The 23,386-nt window shown below is 35.6% G+C and overlaps 1 protein-coding gene across 2 annotated transcripts in view; it reads right to left on the reverse strand.

Moving 5' to 3' along the window:
• The window catches only part of LOC134533790 (NADH-ubiquinone oxidoreductase 75 kDa subunit, mitochondrial), a 43,572-nt gene that overhangs the window by 9,892 nt on the left and 10,294 nt on the right, over nt 1-23,386 (reverse strand). For both annotated transcript variants that reach the window (XM_063371448.1, XM_063371449.1), the window contains exons 5-12: nt 14,251-14,392; nt 13,066-13,287; nt 11,212-11,421; nt 8,342-8,471; nt 6,743-6,894; nt 5,679-5,864; nt 4,785-4,977; nt 3,444-3,619 (exon numbers count right to left, since the gene is read on the reverse strand). In XM_063371448.1, the coding sequence (XP_063227518.1) occupies nt 3,444-3,619; nt 4,785-4,977; nt 5,679-5,864; nt 6,743-6,894; nt 8,342-8,471; nt 11,212-11,421; nt 13,066-13,287; nt 14,251-14,392 (1,411 nt within the window). The remainder of the gene's footprint in view (nt 1-3,443; nt 3,620-4,784; nt 4,978-5,678; nt 5,865-6,742; nt 6,895-8,341; nt 8,472-11,211; nt 11,422-13,065; nt 13,288-14,250; nt 14,393-23,386) is intronic.

Below are 23,386 nucleotides of genomic sequence, written 5' to 3' on the forward strand. Positions count from 1 at the left end.
TAAGCTATATAATGTTTTAATTTTACATATGGCTGGAGAACCTTTCTTTCTCACCATTCAGTTAAAGACCAAAATGCTGGTGGTCGGTTCATTTTAATTCAAAACAATTATTTATGTATGAGGTTCGGTTCGGCACGGTTCGAAATTTTTTTGCTATGGTTCGGTTCAAAACCAGAGAACTGAGGTTCATCCAGCTGTAGAAAATTGTATACCTAAACTATATTGTAAAGGTAACGGAAATAGCGCAAACATAGATAAACTACGCTGTATTTTGTCAATTAGCATAACTACTCGATCATTTCCAACCTTCAATGATATAACATTGCAGAAAAAAACGTAACTTTTTTTAAATAGTGTCTGTTATACAAACATATTTTATTGAAAACATAGGAAGGATTAATTTAACAGAGAATTAGACAGATGAAAACTTACATGTGTGGTTTTTGAGGTTATTTGTCTCTATTTTATATCAGGCGTATACACTATGCACTTATTTTATAATTTTTATAAATACACATGTGCTTTTTTTTAATACATAGGCCTATGTATTTTTTTAAAATAAATGTGTGATTTTTTTAATAACATGTGAAGTTTAGTGTGGGATGGGATTCGAGATTCGATGACAAACACTGAGGATTCGAACAAGGATTCGGATTCGACCAAAATGTGAATTCGTCCCATCCCTAATTGTAACAGTGATCTGCATTCTGACGGATTATACCGTAGTGTTGTGCGGAAGTGTTGAGCGTAACATTTCATCATGTCATCAAATGAACAGAAAAGAAAGCGAGTGGTACTGTCAATCGACAGCAAAACAAAAATTATAGAAAGATTTCAGAGTGGAGAAACGATTGCAAAACTTGCGACTGAGTTTGATGTCTGTAACACAACAGTGCGCGACATCATAAAAAATAGCGAAAAAATCCTTCAGTTTGCTTCACAGGCTGACACTTCAAGCGGATTAAATAAACGAAAGACGATGAAAGAATCCACATTTAGCAGCTTGGACGCTTGTTTGTTTGAATGGTTTCAACAGAAAAGGTCAGAGGGTGTACCACTAAGTGGCGTAATTTTATCACAGCAGGCTCAAATTTAAAAAAAAAAACTAGGCCTGACAGAAGAATTCAGTGCATCGCGAGGTTGGTTGGCAAGATTTAAAGATCGTCATGGAATAAGAGAATTGTCCTTGGAAGGTGAAAAACTTAGCGGCGATACCGAAGGGGAGGGGCAACCGTATTTAAAAAGGAGTTCCAGCGTATTATTGACAGACACAACTTAGTTCCAGACCAAGTGTATAATGGAGACGAGACTGGTTTGAACTGGAAGTGCTTACCAAGTAAAACACTTGCAGCATCAGCAGAAAAGTCTGCGCCTGGCCACAAATCGAGTAAAGAGAGAATCACAATCATGTGTTGTGCTAATGCTAGTGGAGAAGATAAACTAAAATTAGTGTGTGTCGGGAAAGCAAAACAGCCACGATCATTTAAGGGCACGGAAATCAAATATTTTCCAGCTGATTACTATCACAATAAATCTGCTTGGATGACTCGAGAAATTTTTAAACTGTGGTTCCATTCCAAATTCGTACCACATGTTTCTGAATTTTTGAAGTCAAGAGGTTTGCCGGTCAAAGCAGTGCTTTTCTTAGATAATGCACCATCTCATCCAAATGAAAACGAGTTGAAATCAGCAGATGGGAATATTTTTGTATCCTATTTGCCTCCAAATGTGACTGCGCTCATTCAGCCAATGGATCAAGGTGTTATTGTAACATTAAAGAGGCATTACCGACGAGAACTCTTAAACTTACTGCTGGAGGAAGATAAGGCAATGGTTCAGTTTTGGAAAAAATGAACTTAAAGGAAGCAATTTATCTTGTTGTTAAGGCGTGGGGAATGGTCTCGAAAGTAAACATAGTCAGATCTTGGAGGAAGTTGTATTGTGGCATTGAAGGTTCAGTTGATAACTTCCACAGTTTTGAAAAAGAAGACATTGAGACGGAAAACTTTGCTGAGTCGCTTCAATCGACTATAAAAAACAATGAGCAATTTGCTCATGTTGATGAAGAAAACATAGAGAAATGGCTACAAACTGACGTCTTGCTTCCTGGGTATGAAATTAAAAGTGATGACGACATTGTCAATTCGAACACATGCGCGGCCGCCGATGTCAGTTCAAGTGATGAGGGCGACGGGGAAGATTTGACTCCAGCAAAACGTGTGAATCTGCAAACTGCGTTAGAGTCAACAGAAACACTTTTACAGTTTATGGAACAGGAAGAAGATAGTGAGTTCTCAGATATTCTTACATTAAGAAAAGTAAGATTAAACATAAAACGAAAAATAAACAAGTCGCGACAGAAAAAAGTAACAGACTTCTTTAAAAAAACTGTAGAAGACTTAACATATTTTCCTTAAAATGCTTAAAATGTGTTCAAAGTTCTAAACATCTAGTTTTATAATGTTCTTCAGATAACTTTTGTAAAAGTTTGTACCGAATTCCTTTGTTTTCAATTGCAAACCGCTCCACTTAAACTCCTCACTGTGAATGTGTCACGCTGTTGGGGCCAGTAAATCATTCCTCTCGGTGACAGTGACGACAGTAGTGACGAAGATAGTGGTGGTAGGTCTGATTCAAGTCTGGAAGGGATAGCACCACTGCCAGATAGTGATTAGGTGAGTACCAAATCGTTATCATATTGTTCTTACGTTACGGTGCTATTTTATCGATTATTCAAAAAATAAACATTGTTTCCTTTTGTGTCGTGAAAGGTAACGGCACCATTTTCCTGTTATATTACTTCTCCGTTATTTTATTAGCACCAACTGTACTGAAGTTTGTGTGTGTTGCAACTAGTGCTTGGCACGCAAGATAAATTCTGCCTATCACTAGCTGACGCGGCGCAGTGATACGACGGTGTTTTTTATTTCAAAACTCAGCTAAGAGTGAATGGAGAATAGATACGACCCCTCACGGTTCCCGAGATTAGGGTCGTTATTTATATGTAATCTCCGAATGTCCACAGATGGCTGTCTGTGGGCTAATGACCTTTGAGGCAAGCATGACTCGGCTAACCGCGATTTTCAATTATCCGACTCACTCGTCCCCTTCATTAACACGGATAATCGGGGTTCTACTGTAATGTTTAACATTGGTTTATAAGTTTATATGTAAAATATTTTGTAGCTTAAGAAAACTTTGTAAATTGCAGGAGCACCTAAATAATGGAACATAAAGTAAATACAGAATTTCACAGTGTATGTTTAAAACTGTACAATGAATTGAGTGTTGAAAGTATGGCACAGCCATACATAATACCTCTAAAGTACAGAGAACAGTGGTGTCAAGAGACTAACAACTACTAACATCCATTACTTAAAACACCATCAACAAATATACTGCACGCCAATGCACGAAGATAAGGATGGTGGGCGTCTCCTCACCTCGGACAGTGCACGGATGATTTTCCAGTCCTCGCGGGCAAGTCCCGGAGGAGTGACGGCCACTACAGTCTGCTGAGCACGACCCTCCGTGTTCACGTACGATGCCTGCTTCTCCGTGTACGCTGCACCGGGCAGGACAGCGTCTGCCATGGCTGCCCCTGCATCTCCGTGGTGACCTGCCGATGAAACAATCCAGAACAGAAATTTTTCTTAAATACAGTACAGTGGAGTCTCATTATAGGTAGTTAATATACGTTTATTAGCAGTTCAGTAGAGTAAAAGGTTTTTTATTTTGTACATGCAGGTTAATGGCAAAGACCGATTAGCAGAGACAAGGTTCTACGGTTTTATTTTTATTTGTGATAATCCACTAAAATAATGGTAAAATTTATATTCTGCATTTCTATGGAAAAATAATTTGTAATAGATTGATATAAACAAATACATTCAGAACAATAAAAATAAATTAGTGAGCATTTGTGGTTTAATAAGATTCAATAAGAGATGCAAAATAAAAAAATAATTAAATAAATTACCTATCCATGCACATTGGTACAATTTTTTTTGTCCATAAATAGCAATATTACTTGAATTTCTAACATTAGAAGATAACTTTTTTTTAAATTAAAGTTTTGGTTAAATGCTACTTTATTCACGGTATAACTTGCATTTCTGTGTTATATGGTGCACTGGTAAGCTTTTCGGTGTTATTTCATTTTTACAGCAATTCACCAGATTCACCCCTATGGATTAGTGATTTTTCCAGATTGTTGATTGTCAATATAGTATTGATGGGAATAGCAAAGAAAATTTAATACACAGTAAAATGGTATTTAAAACAAGTTGTAATAATATAATCTTTAATCTACAATAAAAATAAAAGTTTTTAAGATCACTTTAACTATTTTTATTTTTGTTAAATATTGTTTTACTAATAATTTTCTATAATATTTAACAGTAGTACAAATAAAGTAAAAATATATACATATTTTTATATCACCATCCTTTACTGCAATAAATGGGAAAAAATATCTTTCTTGACTAAATCAATTACAAACCCAGTGACAGCAACACCCTTAAAACTCCACACGTTTTTAAAGCAGCACACTAGCATATTACAAACTGAACTGAGATTACCATTTGTCTGTGGATTTCTAACTTTCATATTTGTATGTGTTGATGAATGTATGTGATTTGAGTTTCACCTTGGACGTGTCACATGTGTTTCACCGCGGGCCTACCCCTGGTATCAGATTATCCGTGAACGTAGAATATTTATTGAATGAAAGACTTTCCGCTGCACCAGGACACTACGAAGACTAGTGAAGCAAAGCGAAGCACCTTGGTAGATGACGAAGGTGTCCGGGGCCAGATCGCTCCTCGAGAGGACCTGCTCGTCTGCCCCCAGCAGGTACAGGACCCTCGGGGGCTTGGCCCTGATCTCCGCCACGCTGCTCTTGTAGCCCAGGTCCAGCGCCGCGACCTGCGACGCCACGCTCTGGAGGACGTTCAGCACCTTCCAGCCCTGCGGGGCCTGAAACGAGCGCCCGGTCAGCCAACCATCACCAGCTCTCACACACACACACTTCAGCTGCTGGGGTAAGTCACGTGGGTAGCTCACGGTCAAGAAGACAGCGGTGAAACTACATTGCTGTTTGGTGCCATGTTTGTTCCACCATGGCGACACTGAGCAATTGGGCGTAATTTCCATGCAAAATTAACCTCAACCAAAACACTTTACTCGTATAAAAATCGCACCCATACTTGACAAACTTGATTGCAGCATAAAATGTATGATGATTATGCAATAAAATACTGTAATTTTTTTTTACATTACAGTGTTATGAAAATCATATATATTAAATTATTTTTACGTAAGGTTACTTATAACAATTTATTTCGCTATAGAAAATAATTTTCCTTTCCCAATGGTTGTCTATTATTGACAAGTTTTACTGTAGCAAGAAAAACTGTAACCACAGCAAGTTATAAATCTTTCAGAATCAGTCAACCCTACACATCCACAGGAGCCACTGAGGTTGGGAGGTCAGACCACACACCTCCCTTCATGGTGACTGGGTTTTATTCTTCACGGGGTGAAAACCTGATATTTTGGAATGGGCATTGCAGTATGCGTGTTGATTTTCTCCTACAAATTTCTTGAATTAATGATCTATCACATCAAGACACAAACTTTCCTTTCGACCTGGGCACCATAGTACAGGGAATACCTACCCCGCTCTTGAGGGCCAGGGACTGGGCCACCTGCTGGGCGAGCGCCAGTATGGCCGACCCGTCGGGACGACTGAGCTGCGCGGAGCCCAGCACGACCAGCGGCCGCCTGGCCGCGGCGAGACGCTGCGCGAACACGTGGTCCCCCGCCGCCAGCTGCCGTAGCACTTCCGCGCTGTCCCCTAGGTGCTGCACAGTCCCAACACCACGTCAATAACACTATCCCTGCATCTGTGCTGCCCTTACCCACATCCACGCTAGCTTCAACACCACGAACATCAGTATCTGTTAATAATACAGTAACATTATTTAGTTCCACCTACTAATTTGAAAAAAATATGAAACAAATCTTTTTAAAAAAAAAAAGCAAAATACAGTGAAAGGGTTTTAATTCGGCAAGTTTGAGATCACTACCATGTCAGTACAGCGATTTTGCTGGATTATTGAATGAAATTTTAGTTTAAACGGAATATCAAGGAAAAATTAATATACGGAGCAATTGTATTTATACCAATTTGTAATAAGCTGTTCCAAACAATACACATGAATATTAAATGTTTAAAAAGTCTCAGATATTCCGTTACATCAGTGATTCAGATCCCTTCAAAAATCATCACGAAAACATTCTAGTAAAATGAAAAATGTTAACTCTAGAAGAGCGGAAACAAATGAAGTGAAATGAAAACAGACAGTAACGATAAACTCTGGGTAAACTATAAGAGCAGGCAGGACAACAACGCAACCTGGCAGCCAAGGTCACGAGCCAGAATTCTTCCTGAAAAATCTCAACATGAGTGTTTAATTGGTGCCGGATTAGTAAATGGTGTATTAACTTGCATTTTGATGTTATGTTGTGTTTTCACATACTTTTTGGTGTTATTTCAGTTTTATTGCAATTCACCCTATAAGCTTTTCTCTACTGAAAGCCTACTGAAATGATAGCCCACACATCCATCGAACAATACAAATTCCTACTTTTATGGAACATAACCTCAAAAAAAAAAATCAGTTTCAGTGATTCCAATTGAAACTCTGTATTCCACTCATCACGTGTCACTGGCCTTCACCTCGTATTCGTACGTCAGATCCACAGGCGGCCCAATCAAAGCCACGTCGAGCTCGTTGTGCAGGTAGGACTTGCGGATGCGGGAGTTGAACAGAGGAGCCTCGAAACGTGGGTTCGTCCCGATGAGCAGGACAAGGTCTGCTTCCTCCACGCCTGCAAGCACGTGCAGGCGTCACCCACATACTTTGGCAAAACATCCACCATCCAGGACACACCAAAGGCTCACACTTTCTGAGAAAGAATTGTGTTACAAATTACAAAACCTCAAAAACTGAAGCATCTACATATAATAATGATATTATTATGTTTACATAAAGTTAATAAGCAAAATGCACATTTTTATTGTTGACGATGGCTATTGTTAAACCAATTTTGTTACAATAAAAGACAAGTTTTAAGACCATTTATTTTTAAATTTTATGTTACAAATCATTACATTTTAAATGTCAGAAAAATGCACCCCTTACTCCTGATTCTGACGCAACAGCATTACTTCAATGAGAATTTTCCCGTTGCATCTGTTCACGTGGCCAAAAAGTATGAGTAGCAAATAAAATAAGGTATACAAATGAAAACGAAAAAATCCCTAATACAATATGTCTCTAACTACACAAATAAAACATTTCAAACATTTATGCTGATTACAGTACCACCTCACATCCCATAATTCAATACATTTCCGTAATTTATATCACAAGCGTATAAGACTTTTCCGGATTCACATTATTCCTTTACCTGCTTTAGGGTTTTGTTTATCAGCTGAGAAAATTTCTTATTGATAGCAATAAAAGGAAGATTCTGTCAAGATTTATATATACATAATAATTTATGTATATATACATATATATTGTCCATGTCTTTACAAGAACTGGAAATTAACATACCTACATGCAAATTGATCTGCAGTATTCTTAAACAATTGAAAATCAAATGTATACCACTGTAATTACCAATAATAATTTTAAAAAAATTGTTGCGTATACATATGTACGCACATTAGAAGTTATACTTACTTGGTATAATAAAAAATAACTTTAACTTTGCATGCTTATAATTGATGGAAATAATATAATAAAAGGGCTGGAGTTATATCATAAACAAGGTTGGTAAAATATAAAATTCAATCACATAAAAAATTTTAATAAATTCTCAGTATTCAATATTAATATACACATATGTATAAAATTAATCACAATTTTGTAAAAAAAATCAAAATAAATTTTAATTAATAATTAAAATCAATAAATATGCTGAAATGTATTCAAATTTATCAATTTTAATCATTTCTTTAATAGTAATGTAATAATTTTTAAATCAAATAAATTATAGGTAATGTGGGACCATAACCTCACAAATATAAATCCACTTGAAAAAGTTTAGAAACACAATTTCTATCACTAATATTCAATATAAATCACTAAAATATAAGATTTAAAAGCACAGATATAATTTTTATTTGTATGTAGTTATTTTTTTCATCCTGTGAAAATTTTGTTGCGCACCGCACACCGTAAAAATTAACTCTCACCATTTTTTTCATAACTTGCCTAATGAAATATAACTTAATATTATTCATTAAAATTTCAGACTAAATTCTCACCTGCTATTCTGTTGTTGAGAAGGTAGTTTGAACGCAGATCTGATCCAGATCCCTCAAGAGGAAACGTTTGTTCCGTGCAAACAGCTTCTGAACCTAATCTGTTCATTAGATCCTTCAGTGCTATCAATGACTGGAAACACAAAAACAAATAACTAAACACAATATTAACGTTCAAACATGTAATTAGATTATGTATGTGTGTAAAAGGTTGTGCGACACCAACATATAGTTTTTGGTGTTTTTTTAGTAAACCTGCAATTACAGGTTTTTGAAGTCGAGTCAAGTCTGAGTAACTACACATGTATTTAAGTTTGAATCAAATTGGGTAGTAATCATTAACATAATTTAAATTTTCAGATGTGCAACTGTATCATTACTTGCAGTAATGGCAAGTTGTATTACACTAGAACAAAAATTGTACCTTTAACATGCACAGTTAAAAAAAAGTATATAGTTGATAATAGTGTACTGGCGCTATGAACATTAGAAGAAATTTTTCTGGTTCCTTGGGGCTGATCGATGATCTTGCATTTCCCTCCATCCCGACCTTCTCTCATTTCACTCGTTCACTCCTTGTTACTCGTCCTCCACTCACCTGAGTTTTCATCGGGTCTATGTGCCCAAAATGCTTAAAAGGGGTGTAATCCCTAATAGTCCATCATTTAATTAATTTAATAAGTTTTAATTCTTTGGGTGTCGCAGTGGGCGTGTCAAAGTGTGGCATGGCAACAATGTAATTTATATATGCGGTTAACATTGGGTTATGTGTTAGTAAAACCATACAGTCTAATTTGTGATAATTCTTAACTTCCTGTCTTAATTCCTCTTCTGAACACCACCAACTTCCAAATTATGGTTTTGGTTAAAGTGTGTTTGATTTGGATGTTAATTTGATCTGTGTAAGCTCTTATATTTTTTGCCATGATCAGCCTTTGTGCATCGCTTTGCGCGACTACTTGACTTGTCTCTATAGTGTTTCTCCATAACTTTTTTTTGGGATAATGATTAGCTTTCGTCTACCCCTCACTGACTGAGTGTGTATTTGTTTGCACATTTTTTTCTTACTCATTAATTCTTGGAAGTTTATGATCACATAAGGTACAGTCAAATGTAACTTACTACCTGGAAAGTACACGTACTGTTGTATAATCTCTTGTTGAATATTTAATGTATTAAAAAATTTTTGTAGTCCTTTATCTGTTACATACTGTACCTGAAACATAAATTCTTTTGTATTCTGAGTCTCTTACGGGTCTCACCTCATCAGGGGTGTATCTGTGTCAGTGAGGCAGGATGATAAGTGTGACGCTCATTGCTGCGTCTAGCGCGTATTGCCTCTAAGCTCAAGGCTCTGAATTAGCATGCAGTCTTCTCATCGTGCATAGGACAACTATGAAATTTGAGCGGTGACCGTAACATTATATGGCGGAGAAATGAAGAAAAAGGTGTGATGCAAGTCTCTCAAGTGCTTTTAAGAATCTTTACCAGTTATTTTATACCTAAAAATTACTCTGAAAACACTCCTTTTAGCCATTTTAACTCTCTTAAAAATACAGTTTAAAAACTTAATCTGGAAACCAAACCACTTATCGTTCCTCAGCGAACTCTTAAATGCTTTTCATAAACAGACCACACTCAGATATCTCTAGTAGTTTTCAAATTGTGTTGTTTCTCCTGAATCTCTGCACACCATATGTAAGCCCAGGTAGGAGGGGCCCTTAATGCTCTTGATGAAATGATACTCTGTGTTCAAATTAATTCTAATTTGGCTACTGTAGAGCCTTTAGCCAAAATATTTTGAAGTAAGTGTCATACAAAAAATAATAGCTGGTCTGAATCTCTATTTTTTTCTCTTAGCTTACATGGAATTCACCTCCCTGCAGCCCATTTTAGCATAGGCGTATATGCTTGTATGCAGTCTTTTTTTTTTCAGCTGTGTTCTTGGTGGAACATCGCTTTGTTGTGGAACAGTTAGAAGGATGATGAAGGGGAATACAGGGGAGGTTGGCCGGCAGCCAGCGTGCCGTGTGTGCTGCGCTGGGTGAAAGGAGCGAATTTTTTTTTTTACTCTGAAGCAACCTTTATTTTTTTGAACCCACAGGGTAAGATAATTGCCTGAACTGTCATAAATATCGCTGGCAGAACTTAAAATGGTTAAGTAGAAGGGGCGGGCATGAATCTACGTATTTTTCTGTTCTATCGCATCCTAAAAATCACACTGACATGCTAGTACGATTCCAGCAATATGTGTTAGCTCACAAAGATGTTCACTGTCAAACAAAAAAAACAAAAAAACATGGCGCAACCTTCTTAAAGAGGAAAGAATTAACAAAACATTCCCAGTTTTATCTGGAAATTCACAGTATTTTCCTGGTCAGTTATCCATCACATTAAATTCTTGCCAGTTTTCCTGGTTTTCATGGTTGGGAGACAACCAGAAAGGGAATAACTTAATTACACCATTAAAAATTATTTTACATAAGTTTCAAAACCATTATTTTTAGAAAAACTCAAAATTTACCTGTTTAACAGCCTGTGACAAGTTAGAGCACTGACTAAGTATTCAGCTCAAACTCAAAATTGAAGTACATACAAACCACAGGTTTATAGTGACATGAGCAACTTTTTTAAGGAAGCTTGATACTTTGTTAATTCAGTGGCACTGTACCGTGTCAACTAGTTGGAACTACCAAACCTGTCATTAAGACTAGCCATAGAGGAATAAAAATTTCAATCCTTAAACTTGAATGATTCAGAAAATTGATGAAAGAATATCTGCACAAGCTGGTATCTCCTCCAAGCGGAAGGCTCTGAACCGGCACGCAGTCTTCTCGTCGTGCATAGGGCAACTATGAGGGGAGCTGACGCACCTCCGCATCGGCCAGGCCGCCCGCCACGGCCGCGATGCTGTCCCCGGGCACGGACTTGAGCACCTTGGCCACCGTCACGAGGGCGTCCTCCCAGTCGACGGCCACCAGCTCCCCGCGGTTGTTCTTCACCATGGGCGTGACGAGGCGCTGCCGCTTCAGGCCGTCGCACGCAAACCTCGACTTGTCGGACAGCCACTCCTCGTTTATCTCCTGAACATACACAGGGGCACACCCTGTTTGGAATCTAGGGAATGATGGAGGCTTTTGGGTGGTAAGGTATACGTCCCAGTTAAATGGAAAATCCTAAATTTTTGAAAAATAATAAGATATTAACAGGCTATATTAACTCATTTATCTCATCCATAAAAATTTGTTATTGATGTTAATTAATAAAAATATTTTGCATTTTTCTTCCTATTTGTAGTAATTTTCCATAAAATATTCATAACTTTGATGGGAATATTTTGCAAAAATATACCCATCAAAGTTATGAAGTAAATTATTTCTTTTTATCTCTTGCATTTTTTAGACTAGTATTTAGATCCAAATGTGTACAGGAAGAAAGGGGAGGGGGGAACACTCCTATCACTCCTCTCATAACTACCACTGAATTGACCCCTTAAATCCCTCTTTAAAACCTGCAATACTCAACACTTTTATTACTAGTGTTGAGCTCACACTTCATATGCACTAATTGGCAAGTAGGTACCAGTATTAAATCAGAAGCTAAATCACATTGTTTCTACTATTGATTTGTGTGTTCTACTTTTTTCTCGGTTCATTTATGATTCTTAAAAATTGTATCTAGGTTCTCGTTACTCAGTTAACCACAAATTTTCCATTCACAACAAAAATTAGATGGCATCTTTATTTCTTCAATATGACAATGACTAATTAAATAGACACAAGATTTTATGGTTTTATATTTAGTCCAATTTTGTTTTTAAAACAGAAGATTTCTGTGTTATTGTTTTTTTTAAACTGTTTTGTATTACTTACCCCGCCAAAAAAGAAACCAAAATTTATATTCTTAATTTTTATAATAAAATAATTTGTAATAAATTGATTTAAAACAGATACATTCCAAACAATAAAAATAAATTAACGAGCACTTGTGGTTTAAAAGTGATTCAATAAGAGATGCACAATAAAACAAATTAAATTAATTTTTCTGATTCATTCACTTTGGTTCAATTTTTTGTCCGGAAATGACATTGCTTGAATTTCCAACATTAAAAGAAAACTTTTTTTTTATGATTTATATTAAGTTTTGGTTAAATGCTACTTAATTCCATGATATAACTTGTATTTCAGCAATATTTGGTGTAGCGACATACATTATGCTGTGTTTTAACATCATTTTCAATGTTATTTTGTTTTCATCGTAATTCACTATATTTATAATCTTGTCCCAAATGACTAAGACATTCACATCACTTTACCTTCCTTTAAAATAAGTAAATGAGTAAATAGGTAACTGCATTACCAGTTTCTTTTATTTTTATTTTATTTTACATTTACACCTCTCTATTATGGTTCCATAATGGTAAATAATATATAAAACATTCTGATTTTTATATATATTTTCCTTAATATTTAATGTAGGAATAATAGTTATATTTATTTATATAACAAGATTAATACAAAACGTATGGTTCTCCTTTTAATTTAAATGTATTTTGGATCATTTTTTCTTGTACTCCTATGAAGTGTGAAAAAAGTGTTTTACTGCATGTTGAAATTATATTTGAAAAAATATTATATATTTCATTAAAAATACAATATTAATTAAACAAAAAAAACAGTATTCCCAAAAGCCTAGCATTACGTGGAGATAAAGATAACGGCACGTACCTCGTTGACCCGGGGCAGGATCCGCAGGACCTCGCCGGTGCGAGTGGTGACCACGATGTTGCTGCCCACTGCGTCCAGGACGTCGATGCTGTCCGTCTTGCGCGTCTCCCACGGGCGGGCGGTGAAGGCGTACGGTTTGGACGTGAGAGCCCCGACGGGACACAGGTCTATCACGTTGCCCGACAGCTCGGAGAGGAACATCTTCTCCACGTAGGTCCCCACCTGGTCACACACACACACACACACACATCAGCACACAGGATCAAAACACACTCACAAAGCATCAGATCAATACCACAAATACTCCAACACTAATTGATTCCCCTGCTTAGCAAATGAAGCATTAACAAGAGGCCCGAAGAAAATATAAATTGCTAAAATACTAATAATAATGCTAATTTTGGCATTTTAGATTGAAAACAGCTATTCATTATGCTTTTGACACATTTTGAAGGAATTATGTAACATTCTTTTCTTTATGTTATACATCAATGTTAAAAAGTACTGTGATCAATTACCTAATTTACATTATTTTCAGCATAACTGGAATTATATTATATATACTACGGTTATTTTGAATTTATCATTTTACCACCATCTTTGAAAACTCAATGATGATGACATGATTCCGCAGGGTTTTTTTTTTTAAGTTAGCCAGCAAATAAAGTAAAATTGTCTTGTGCTTGAAAAACAGTTTGTCATTATGTTCAAACATTTTTCAATTTTTTGAGTAAATTATTTTGTAATATTTATAGAACATTGTTTAAATCTGTACTTATATATTTCACTAAGCATTCACATTTGGGTTAAAGAAATCAGCCTACTAAGACATTTCGACACTTTTTAATTTAAAAAAGATACATTCCAAACAATAAAAATAAATTAGCAAGCACTCGTGGTTTAAAAGTGATTCAATAAAAGATGCACAATAAACCAAATGAAATTAATTTTTCTGATTCATTCACTTTGGTTCAATTTTTTTTGTCCGGAAATGACATTGCTTGAATCTCAAACATTAAAAGAAAACTTTTTTTTTTATGATTTATACTAAGTTTTGGTTAGACGCTACTTAATTCCATGATATAACTTGTATTTCAGCACAAAATTCCAATAAACTAAACGAATTGGAAATTATTAGAAAGGTGGTTTCGCTGTAGCCTAACACCGCACAGACAGGCGACACACCTGCATGTCAGCGCCACGCCCCGTGGTGCCAAGGTCGTCCACTCCCGCCACTTCCGAGGCAAACCTGATGCAGCGAGTGCAGTGGATGCATCGCGTCATCACCGTCTTGATCAGCGGCCCCACATCTTTGTCCTCCACCGCTCTGCCGCACGCAAAACACACACACACACACACACGTTTTCTCATTCCCAATTGGCTCTCCACAACATGCTTTCAACCAACACAAACAAAATTTACACTATTCAGAATGCTATGGCTAGAGCCACAATTATTTTGTATAATTAATTACACTCCAGGCTAAATGCAACTAGCTAGAACGCTCAGAGGTCGATAACAAGGACACGAGCTGGTTACATGCAATTGGCCCATTATGTAACAACATTTTCTCCTTGTTTATAACTGACTCTAGGTCATCAAGGTCATGTCAAGGGCACTGAAGTTCAATCATTAAGAGTGGTATATAGGGAAGCGGCTACTCAGAATCCGGCGCGAGCAGCACAAAATACCTCTAGCCTGGGCGGAGTTTAGCCTTGGAGGAGTGGCCTACTAGGAGCGCGTCCTGGCGAAATGATGTCGGTGGAGGGGATAGACTCGGTTTACCCTCCCTCACTCCGTGGTCATTCCCTCCTCATGACGGCGCGGTACGGGTCGGGATGTCTCGACAGCATTGCTACCTGCCTGCCTGCCTTCCCCGTAGGAGCGGAGCGCCGCGCGAGCTAACAGTGGCTACACACGTTTCATTCAACTCAAATGTCAAATAACGCGAAAAGTATGTTTATCGTAATGGTAGCATATTTTTTACGCGTGTTTAGTAGTTCATAAGTAAAAAAAAAAGATAAAATGCATTACTTTGTTTTTGCTAAAAACACAAACTTTTACATGAAATGGGAAAAGTGACATTACATCGTAATTTTCGAAGTCACGTGGATATTAAACGTTACATATCCTCCAAGAAACATTAACTTACCTTATTCTGCAAACAAATCTTGCCGAAGTTAAATATATTTCCCGAATCGATGTTATGTATTTTTTATAACTCGCATCTGTCAATGATAGTTGTAAAAGCGTTTCGAAATACATACATCTTATGTATTATTTAAAAAAAAAAGTGTTCGTGACTTTATAAGATGGAAAAATCTCCTTTATAATTGTTTCACTTGTGTCATGGCAATGAGTTATCATGCAGGTAGCATATATTTTATTTGGACGTGGTAGAAAAAGGCACTATACAAGAAATCGTTACATAATTACACATTAAAAAACATGTATTTATTTCACATGTAATTCATACATTTTGTTTCACACCAATAGACAATGTTCATTATGTTATAAAAGACAAAGAAATTTAAAAAGAGCACTATAAATTAAACCAACGTGCGCACGATTTACTTCCAAGAAAGACAAATTAAAAAAAAACTGTACGGTATAATAGACATTTCAAACACAAATATTTTTACATCACAAATTTTTTTTCAAAACTGTTTGCAGAAAAGTCCAACAATCTTAAAAGTATGTAGATGGCCTTTAGAGAGGTACTTAAGAGAAACAAATGCTTAAATAGAAATAATTTTACAAATCCGATACAGTAAACGACAACAGATTATTTAAACAAGTTTAGTAGAAATACACACAAATTGGTTTTACCTGTGACGCACAAAAAATGTACATAAGCTTTATATTTTTAACTAGACAGGCATTTATACTATTTGATTTAATGCACACACACTTTTAAAACAACAAAACACAGAATTTAATTTTGCTTACCACTGAAGCAAAATATTTTTATGGTCGCTATTATACATTATTTAACGAAATTTATTTCGTTTCTCCTTTTTGTTAGGACTTACAAGACAAGAAGTTTATGCATACCGAACACTCTTTTTAGGAAATTCTCTTGTTTCTCATTTACAAATTTTACAAATTTCTCAATTGGCTGCCAAATGAATTATTTCCTTCAAACTAAGTAACAGTTACGACCACCTCAGTATTTATTCAGCTAAACAAGCAATGTCTTCTATAATTTTGAAGCACCATTGCTCACTTGAGCATTTAACCATTCTGGAAAGATTAACTCAGCTTTAAAACTTACATTATAGGTAAGACATTTTATTTTTTTACATGTCCAAAATAATTACGGTAATGATTCTATAGGTAGGCACTGAACGTGACCACACGGCCTATACTTTCTTATGCACATGTAGGTGCTGGCATACTAAAAATGAAGGTTCATGGAAACAATGAGCAAGAATAATTTCCAGTATGAAAGGTGACAGTTTATGAAGCTAAGTGAGCAGGCGACTTAGATTGATAAATCAAACAGGTCACTATAAAAATTAGTTTGAATGATTATCCAAGACCAACATTTTCTTGAAAGTTCTGCAAAAGCTTGAAAAATGTTCACGTTTAATGTAATCAGGGTGTAATATTCGGTTTTGTTTCGGACTATCTTCGTTTTCCCATGCATTTTATCTTATGGCTTCTGATAGCCTCTGTTATGTGCGGTGGATCCCGAATTTCCATATTTCTTGTGTGTCTAGGATCAACTAATTCCGGAAGAACGCATAGTGTGTAAAATAAAACGAGTTTTGGCTCCATTTTTTCTTTCCAGAATGTGTCGTCTCTGAAAATTTCCAATAGGTACTTTTAATTTCTTTTGGCTCGAAGTACAGATGCCTAACTAGCAAATATCCCTTCTGGTTATGTGAAGCTGATTCTGGACTTGATAGAAATATTCATGATCTTTTTTAAATGAAATGACAGTAGGACTTTCTTCAGAATATTTCAAATACTTTATTTTGCCTTCTCGCATGGCTTCATTTATGTCCATTCCATATGCCGAAGCAGGACACTTAATTTCTACGAGACGGCCTTCGCCAACAAGGACATCGGATGTTGCGGCAAGAAATGGGTGTTCTTGGTCAATAAAAAGACCAGCTTTACTTATATTAATTTTTTCCTGGTCTTCTAGCTGTTTGATAACTATTTCTTCGGACTGCCTGCCATGTTGTACTGATGGAACATTAAGTATGTCATGAGAGTATATTATGGCTCTTACTAGGTTCTAGCAGGTTGTTGTTGGCTTCAAATAGGTTCAAACGTTTTATTACAAAAATTCTAAATCAGCGATAAATGTTTGTTCTAAATACCTCTCTTTCCTGTTGAATACTGCTCATTTCATACGTCATTTTATTAAGTTTTCAACGATGTTGTTTTCTATGATGATGGTGTCAGACACTTCCGTGGACCAATGAAAAACACCGGCTTCCGTTTCCAGCAGTTGGATTGGTGGCTGAAGTTTGGCGTACGATTTGGTGACTGTCCTGCAAAGATTAAAACAAAATATATTTGTGACATGTCGAGTATCAAAATTCCAAAAGTAACGAAATTTCCTATTTTGGCTCTAATATTTGAGTACAATTTTATAGTTGTGTGTTCCGCTCAAAATGTTGATGAATTTCTCTTTAAAGGTAGTGACATATTCAGTTAATTCTATAATCCTGCCTATAAACACTACCACTGTTCGCAAACTAATCAGTAAGTGTGGGATATGATGTAAGAGAGTTTTATTGTACACTAATATGACAAGTCTAATTCCAGAATGTAAGTACAGCACGAGATACGGGCATACACATGCATGCACGTACAAACTTGCATAGAAACAAGTAACATTCAAAAACAAGAAATGCCTACGTGGAACAATAATAATTTATGTCATCATATATTTACTGAATGTTTTGTTTGCAGGAGAGCCATATTGTATATCGTCCTTTACTAGAAAGCCTACAAGGGGAAAATTTTTCGCACTCAATATTTTTTATAAGGAAACATGGAAAATCACCCAATGACGCAGTTGAATATTACAACATACAGCAGTAAGGATTCCTGGCATTTTTCCAGCCAAGCGGCTACCACAAGTAACAATAATTTGTTGATAGTCGAACGCATTTGTAAACTGAGACACGCTCAAACAAGGGAAATGAGGTGGGGGATGAAGAAACTGTCTTTTGGAACCGAACACAGTGAGTCATCAATAGCTTGCCTTCCATTCTCGCAATTATTCCCCCACCCTCATAACTTCGCCCATACTGATTTATTTAATTATCTTTCGGCTTGTTTTATAATAGCACTAGTATTTTTCACATCACATGGACTTTTCTAGGACTGGATTAATGCCCTATTAGTTCACTTTTTAAAATTACTAATTGAAATTGATAATCGATGACGTATGTATGGTCGTCAAGCCATAATAACTTCCAATGACTTACATACAAAAGTAATAACGAGTATCTAACTTTTCTTTAATCTGTCCGTAACACTAGGCGTATATATATTATTTTCCTAAAACAAATCCATAGAAGTTAATTACTGGACTGAAAATTATTTATATGAAAAATTTAAGCCTTTCATTAGACTCCGAACGTAATAAAATGCTAATTCTAAATGTTATCGTTAAATACAGTTCGCAGTTTGTGTAGTATAAAGCACTGGCTACTTACTCCTCATCAGGATTCAGAACCATATTTTCATTCTCTGCGTTGCTTTATCTTGGTAAAGAAAAATGAGCCGTCAAGTTAGCCGTTTGGGGATCAGTTACTGTGCTGCACCATATTCTTCAACTCTTCGGATTTTTCTAAAAAATTTAATGCATTGTACAAACTAATTTGTAACATATGTTTCTTAAAATAGTTTTTAGCCGGGTTTGGAATTCTCCGGTGTTCTTTTACATTAATAAAAGAAAAATTAATATCGGTATCGCTATATCTTACCTTTGTTTCTGGTACTCCATCAGAGCTGTTGCTCTTCTTTTCTTCCGTTTCGCACTTAAATAAAGTCGCCCTAACTTACCGATTCGTTTGTCTTGCTTTTTTTTCATGCGTACCGACTAACAGATAATTGCGTCTTTTTTATATTATGCGAAAGCTCACAAACAGCATTAACGAACCATTGAACGAATCAACAGACTTAAAAATCTTGTACAATGTAGGTTGCTACCGAGTGAAGATTCTTTTCAAGCTACTCGCCATGATAGTCCAGGAAAGATATGAAAAAAACATGGACAAATTGCAAGAAAAGTTTTTTTTACATCAAAATTCACAGAAAAATTCGTAGAATAACATATCCAAAATCCACCGAAATCCACTTTCTTTTGGTAACTTTTTTCCGGGTTTTGTTCCGGAAAAACGCGAAATAAAATAATAACTCAAAAACGGTGCATCTGACGACAAAACCTGTAGAGACAAAAATTAAAGAACATTATCTTTTCCATAACATATCCAAAGTTCAAGAAAATCATCTTATAAATTCTGCTTCGTTTTCCGGGATTAGTCCCGGAAAAAATATTAAAAATGAAATAAATCGAAAATTGTGCACTTTACAGTATAATGGGTTAGGAAAAAGATAAAGTAAACAATGTTTTTCATAATATATGAGAATTTAACACAGATCAACATTTAATTGTTTTTTTTTTGTTTTCCAGGAAATGTCCCGGAAAAAATTTATCGAAAGAAAAAAAAACGGAAACCGTGCACCGTACTTCAAAATAAATCGTGAATTAAATTAAGGGCAACAAAATTGCATTATATAATTGACCTTTATCAAAATGTGCTTAAAATTTATGTACTATTGTCCTGGTATATGTAGTTACTATTTATACGATTGAATTCCCATTCCCTTGTACTGAGTGATTTTATGTATCCATGTGTTATAACTCTGCAAACGATAAAATATATAAAATTAAATTAAATATGTCATTGACGGAGGATATTTACTTCATCAGTTACCTTGGTCCCATACTGCAACATACAACGAGATCGCTCAGCTGTACGTGAGTTTCATCTTGAAAAATTATGGATTAGCAACTACTGTATTTGATGGATATGGGAAAACTCACAGTACTAAAGACACAGCACATATTAGAAGAGCAAGAGGTAATGCATCACCTGTAGTTGAATTCACAGGAGAAATGCAGCTATCACTCCGTAAAGATATGTTTTTTTTTTGAACGAGCGAAATAAAGGACAATTTTTAAGGTTATTAGCAATACATGTACGCGAAGAAAATGTCCTGTTGTCGAAGCACCAGGTGATGCAGATATTTACATTGTCCAAGAAGCTTTAAATGTGCAAAAGAACAATTGACAATAGTTATAGGAACAGACACAGATTTACTTGTCCTTTTACTCTAATATTTTGGCTCACAATCACATAACTGTTTGTGTTTAAAAAGTGAACAAAGGCAGAAGAAAACATATCACATTAAGGAGCTAAAGCTGAAGCTCGGTGATGAAATTTGTAGTAATATTCTTTTCTGTCATGCATTCATGGGATGTGACACGACATCACACATCTATGGTATAAAGGGGAAAATATTGGATCTTCTCCAGAATGACAGTGCCTTCAGGCAACTTGCGAAAGTATTTTCAGATAGCATTCCCAGTGTGTCAAAAGAAGACACTGTAAAATCGGCAGAACAGCTGTAGTACGCCTGTACAATGGGTCAAGAAGTGACACTTTCGACACTTTGCGTTGTAAAGTGTTAAGTGAGAATGCAGCTACTAGTTCTAAATGTGTACAACCAGAACAGTTACCTCCAACTAGTGCTTCAGCTCGTTTCCATTTCTTAAGGGTTTTCTATCAGATACAAGAATGGAAGGGAATTAAGATGAATCCAGAAGAATGGGGATGGAGACAATTTGCCAATTTCGACAGACAAGCCAACAGTTATGGAATGCCTTTTGAAGGTAATCAGGTGCACTTGCAACGAAGATGGTTGCGGTGCATCCAACTGCAGTTGTAGGAAACACGGCATCCCATGTTCTTCGGCTTGTGGAAACTGTCATGGATCAACCTGTAAAAACCGGCGCGAATTACCTCCCGAGGACTGCAATTACTGTGACGGCTTTTTAGGTAGGGTGTTCCTACATATCCATGCAAATTAGCCTGTTTTCCTAACCAAATACAATGATATTTAATGCTGTGACCTTATACTTGTAATATACCATTTTGTTCAGAAAAATATAATCTTTTCCAATATAGATTCAAATTTTCATTTTTCTCATCGAATAACTAGAAAATTATCAACAAATTGCTTGTTTTTACCATTTTTTTAAATATATTTTGCGTCACGATTTCCAAAATATAAAACTATATTGGAAAAACTGCATTACTTTTCTCGTCAGATTAATAATCTGGAAGCTGTAGCTATCATAATTCTCGAGAAAATAGGCTAGTAGTGGACGCATGTATAACTGGTTTTAAAAATGGGTATATAACGCTCTTAAACAGGATGATTCTATTAAATAACATTTCGAGCTGATATGCAGGTTATTTTCCGAATTTTTGGATCAGTTTAACATTAATAGAAATATAAAATCACGCTGATGTTTGTTTAGGTAACCTATATTTTAAATTAAAGTACTTATGTATGTTACCTAATGCATATTTATTCAGTATTGTGTGTTACAGAGTGCATCCCAATGTGTGTATATTTTTCTATTTCTTCTCGATACAGGTCACTGGAAATCTTGTGTAAATTTAATTGTATGATATGTTTTGTGAGAATGGACGTGTCAAATTTTTCTTTCAAACAATAAGCAGTTGAAATGAGTCTGATTTTTTTTTGGTAGATTTCAAAAACGTTTTAACACATCACTAACTGAAAAAGGAATATAATTTAAGTGACTTTAAAATACTTGTATATTATGGAAATTAAATATAGTTCGGATCCGACAATTTTACATGGGATACAATGCTTTCTGTTATTTTGCCTACATATTCAATACTTTTTCCGTGGCCGATCACAAAATAAAATCTATATACCAGATTTCAGTGAATTTAGGATCTGGTATAGGAAATCTTGTGTGCTTCTGTTTGTCCCACCGAAACTTTTTCAATACGATGTTCCGTTTTCGTTTTATTGAATTTTTAAAGATTTTCCAGGACGAGTCACAAAAAAAACTATATACATATGTAAATATATATTTATATATATGAGCAGATTTTGTTGAAATGAAATTATATTTAATACAAAAAAGTCTTTAATTTTAGTCACGAATTTCTTTGACGTACGATACGTTTTCGTTTTGTCCTTTTTTTTTTCAGGAAATTTTCTGGAAAACCAAAAACCTATTTTGTGTTGATTTTTGTGAATTTGCAATATACTATGAAAATCGTTGTTTACTTTAACTTTGTCCTGAAACATGCTGTAAAATGCGCCATTTTCAATTTATTTCAATATTTTAGGTTTTTCCGTGACGAATTCCAGAAAACAAAACAGTAGTTATTAATGAATGTTTGTAAAATTTTGATATGTTATGGTAAATTTGGCTCTCTTTAATTTTAGTGTCTATACCTTTCTTCGTAGAACGCACCGTTTTACAGTTATTAATTTATTCCGCATTTTTCCGGGACAAATCCCGGGAAAAACGTTACCAAAATAAAGTGGATTTCGGTGGATTTTGGATATGTTATTCTACAAATTTGTCTGCAAATTTTGATATAGTAAAACCTTTTCTCGCAATTTGTCCATAAATCGACCCCTTTTTCTCATAAAATGCCTGGACTATGAATCCTTTAGAGAAATGGTGTTGCTGTGTAGCGGGAGGAGGAAGAAGGGAGGAGGAGGTTTATCACCGTTACAGATCAGCACTTCCCCTACCGCGGGCGACGTTGAGGCGTGTCAGTGTCATCCCCACCCTGCTCGTCTTCCCGGAGCTTGGCGTCAACTTTCCCGTCGAGCAGCACAAGGCAGACACTAAAAATGCCAAATTAGCCAGTTTTCCTAACCAAATACACAGATATTTAATGCTGTGACCTTATACTTTTAATATACCATTTTATTCAGAAAAATATAATCTTTTCCAATATAGATTCAAATTTTCATTTTTCTCATCGAATAACTAGAAATTCGTCAACGAATTTCTTGTTTTTACAATTTTTTTAAATATATTTTGCGTCACGATTTCCAAAATATAAAACTATATTGGAAAAACTGCATTACTTTTCTCGTCAGATTAATAATCTGAAAGCTGTAGCTATCATAATTCTCGAGAAAATAGGCTAGTAGTGGACGCATGTATAACTGGTTTTAAAAAGGGGTATATACCACTCTTAATGCGTAGCAGATGTATGTATGTCTA

Source organism: Bacillus rossius, chromosome 7 (genome assembly GCF_032445375.1).
Source record: "Bacillus rossius redtenbacheri isolate Brsri chromosome 7, Brsri_v3, whole genome shotgun sequence".
NCBI classification, from domain to species: domain Eukaryota; kingdom Metazoa; phylum Arthropoda; class Insecta; order Phasmatodea; family Bacillidae; genus Bacillus; species Bacillus rossius.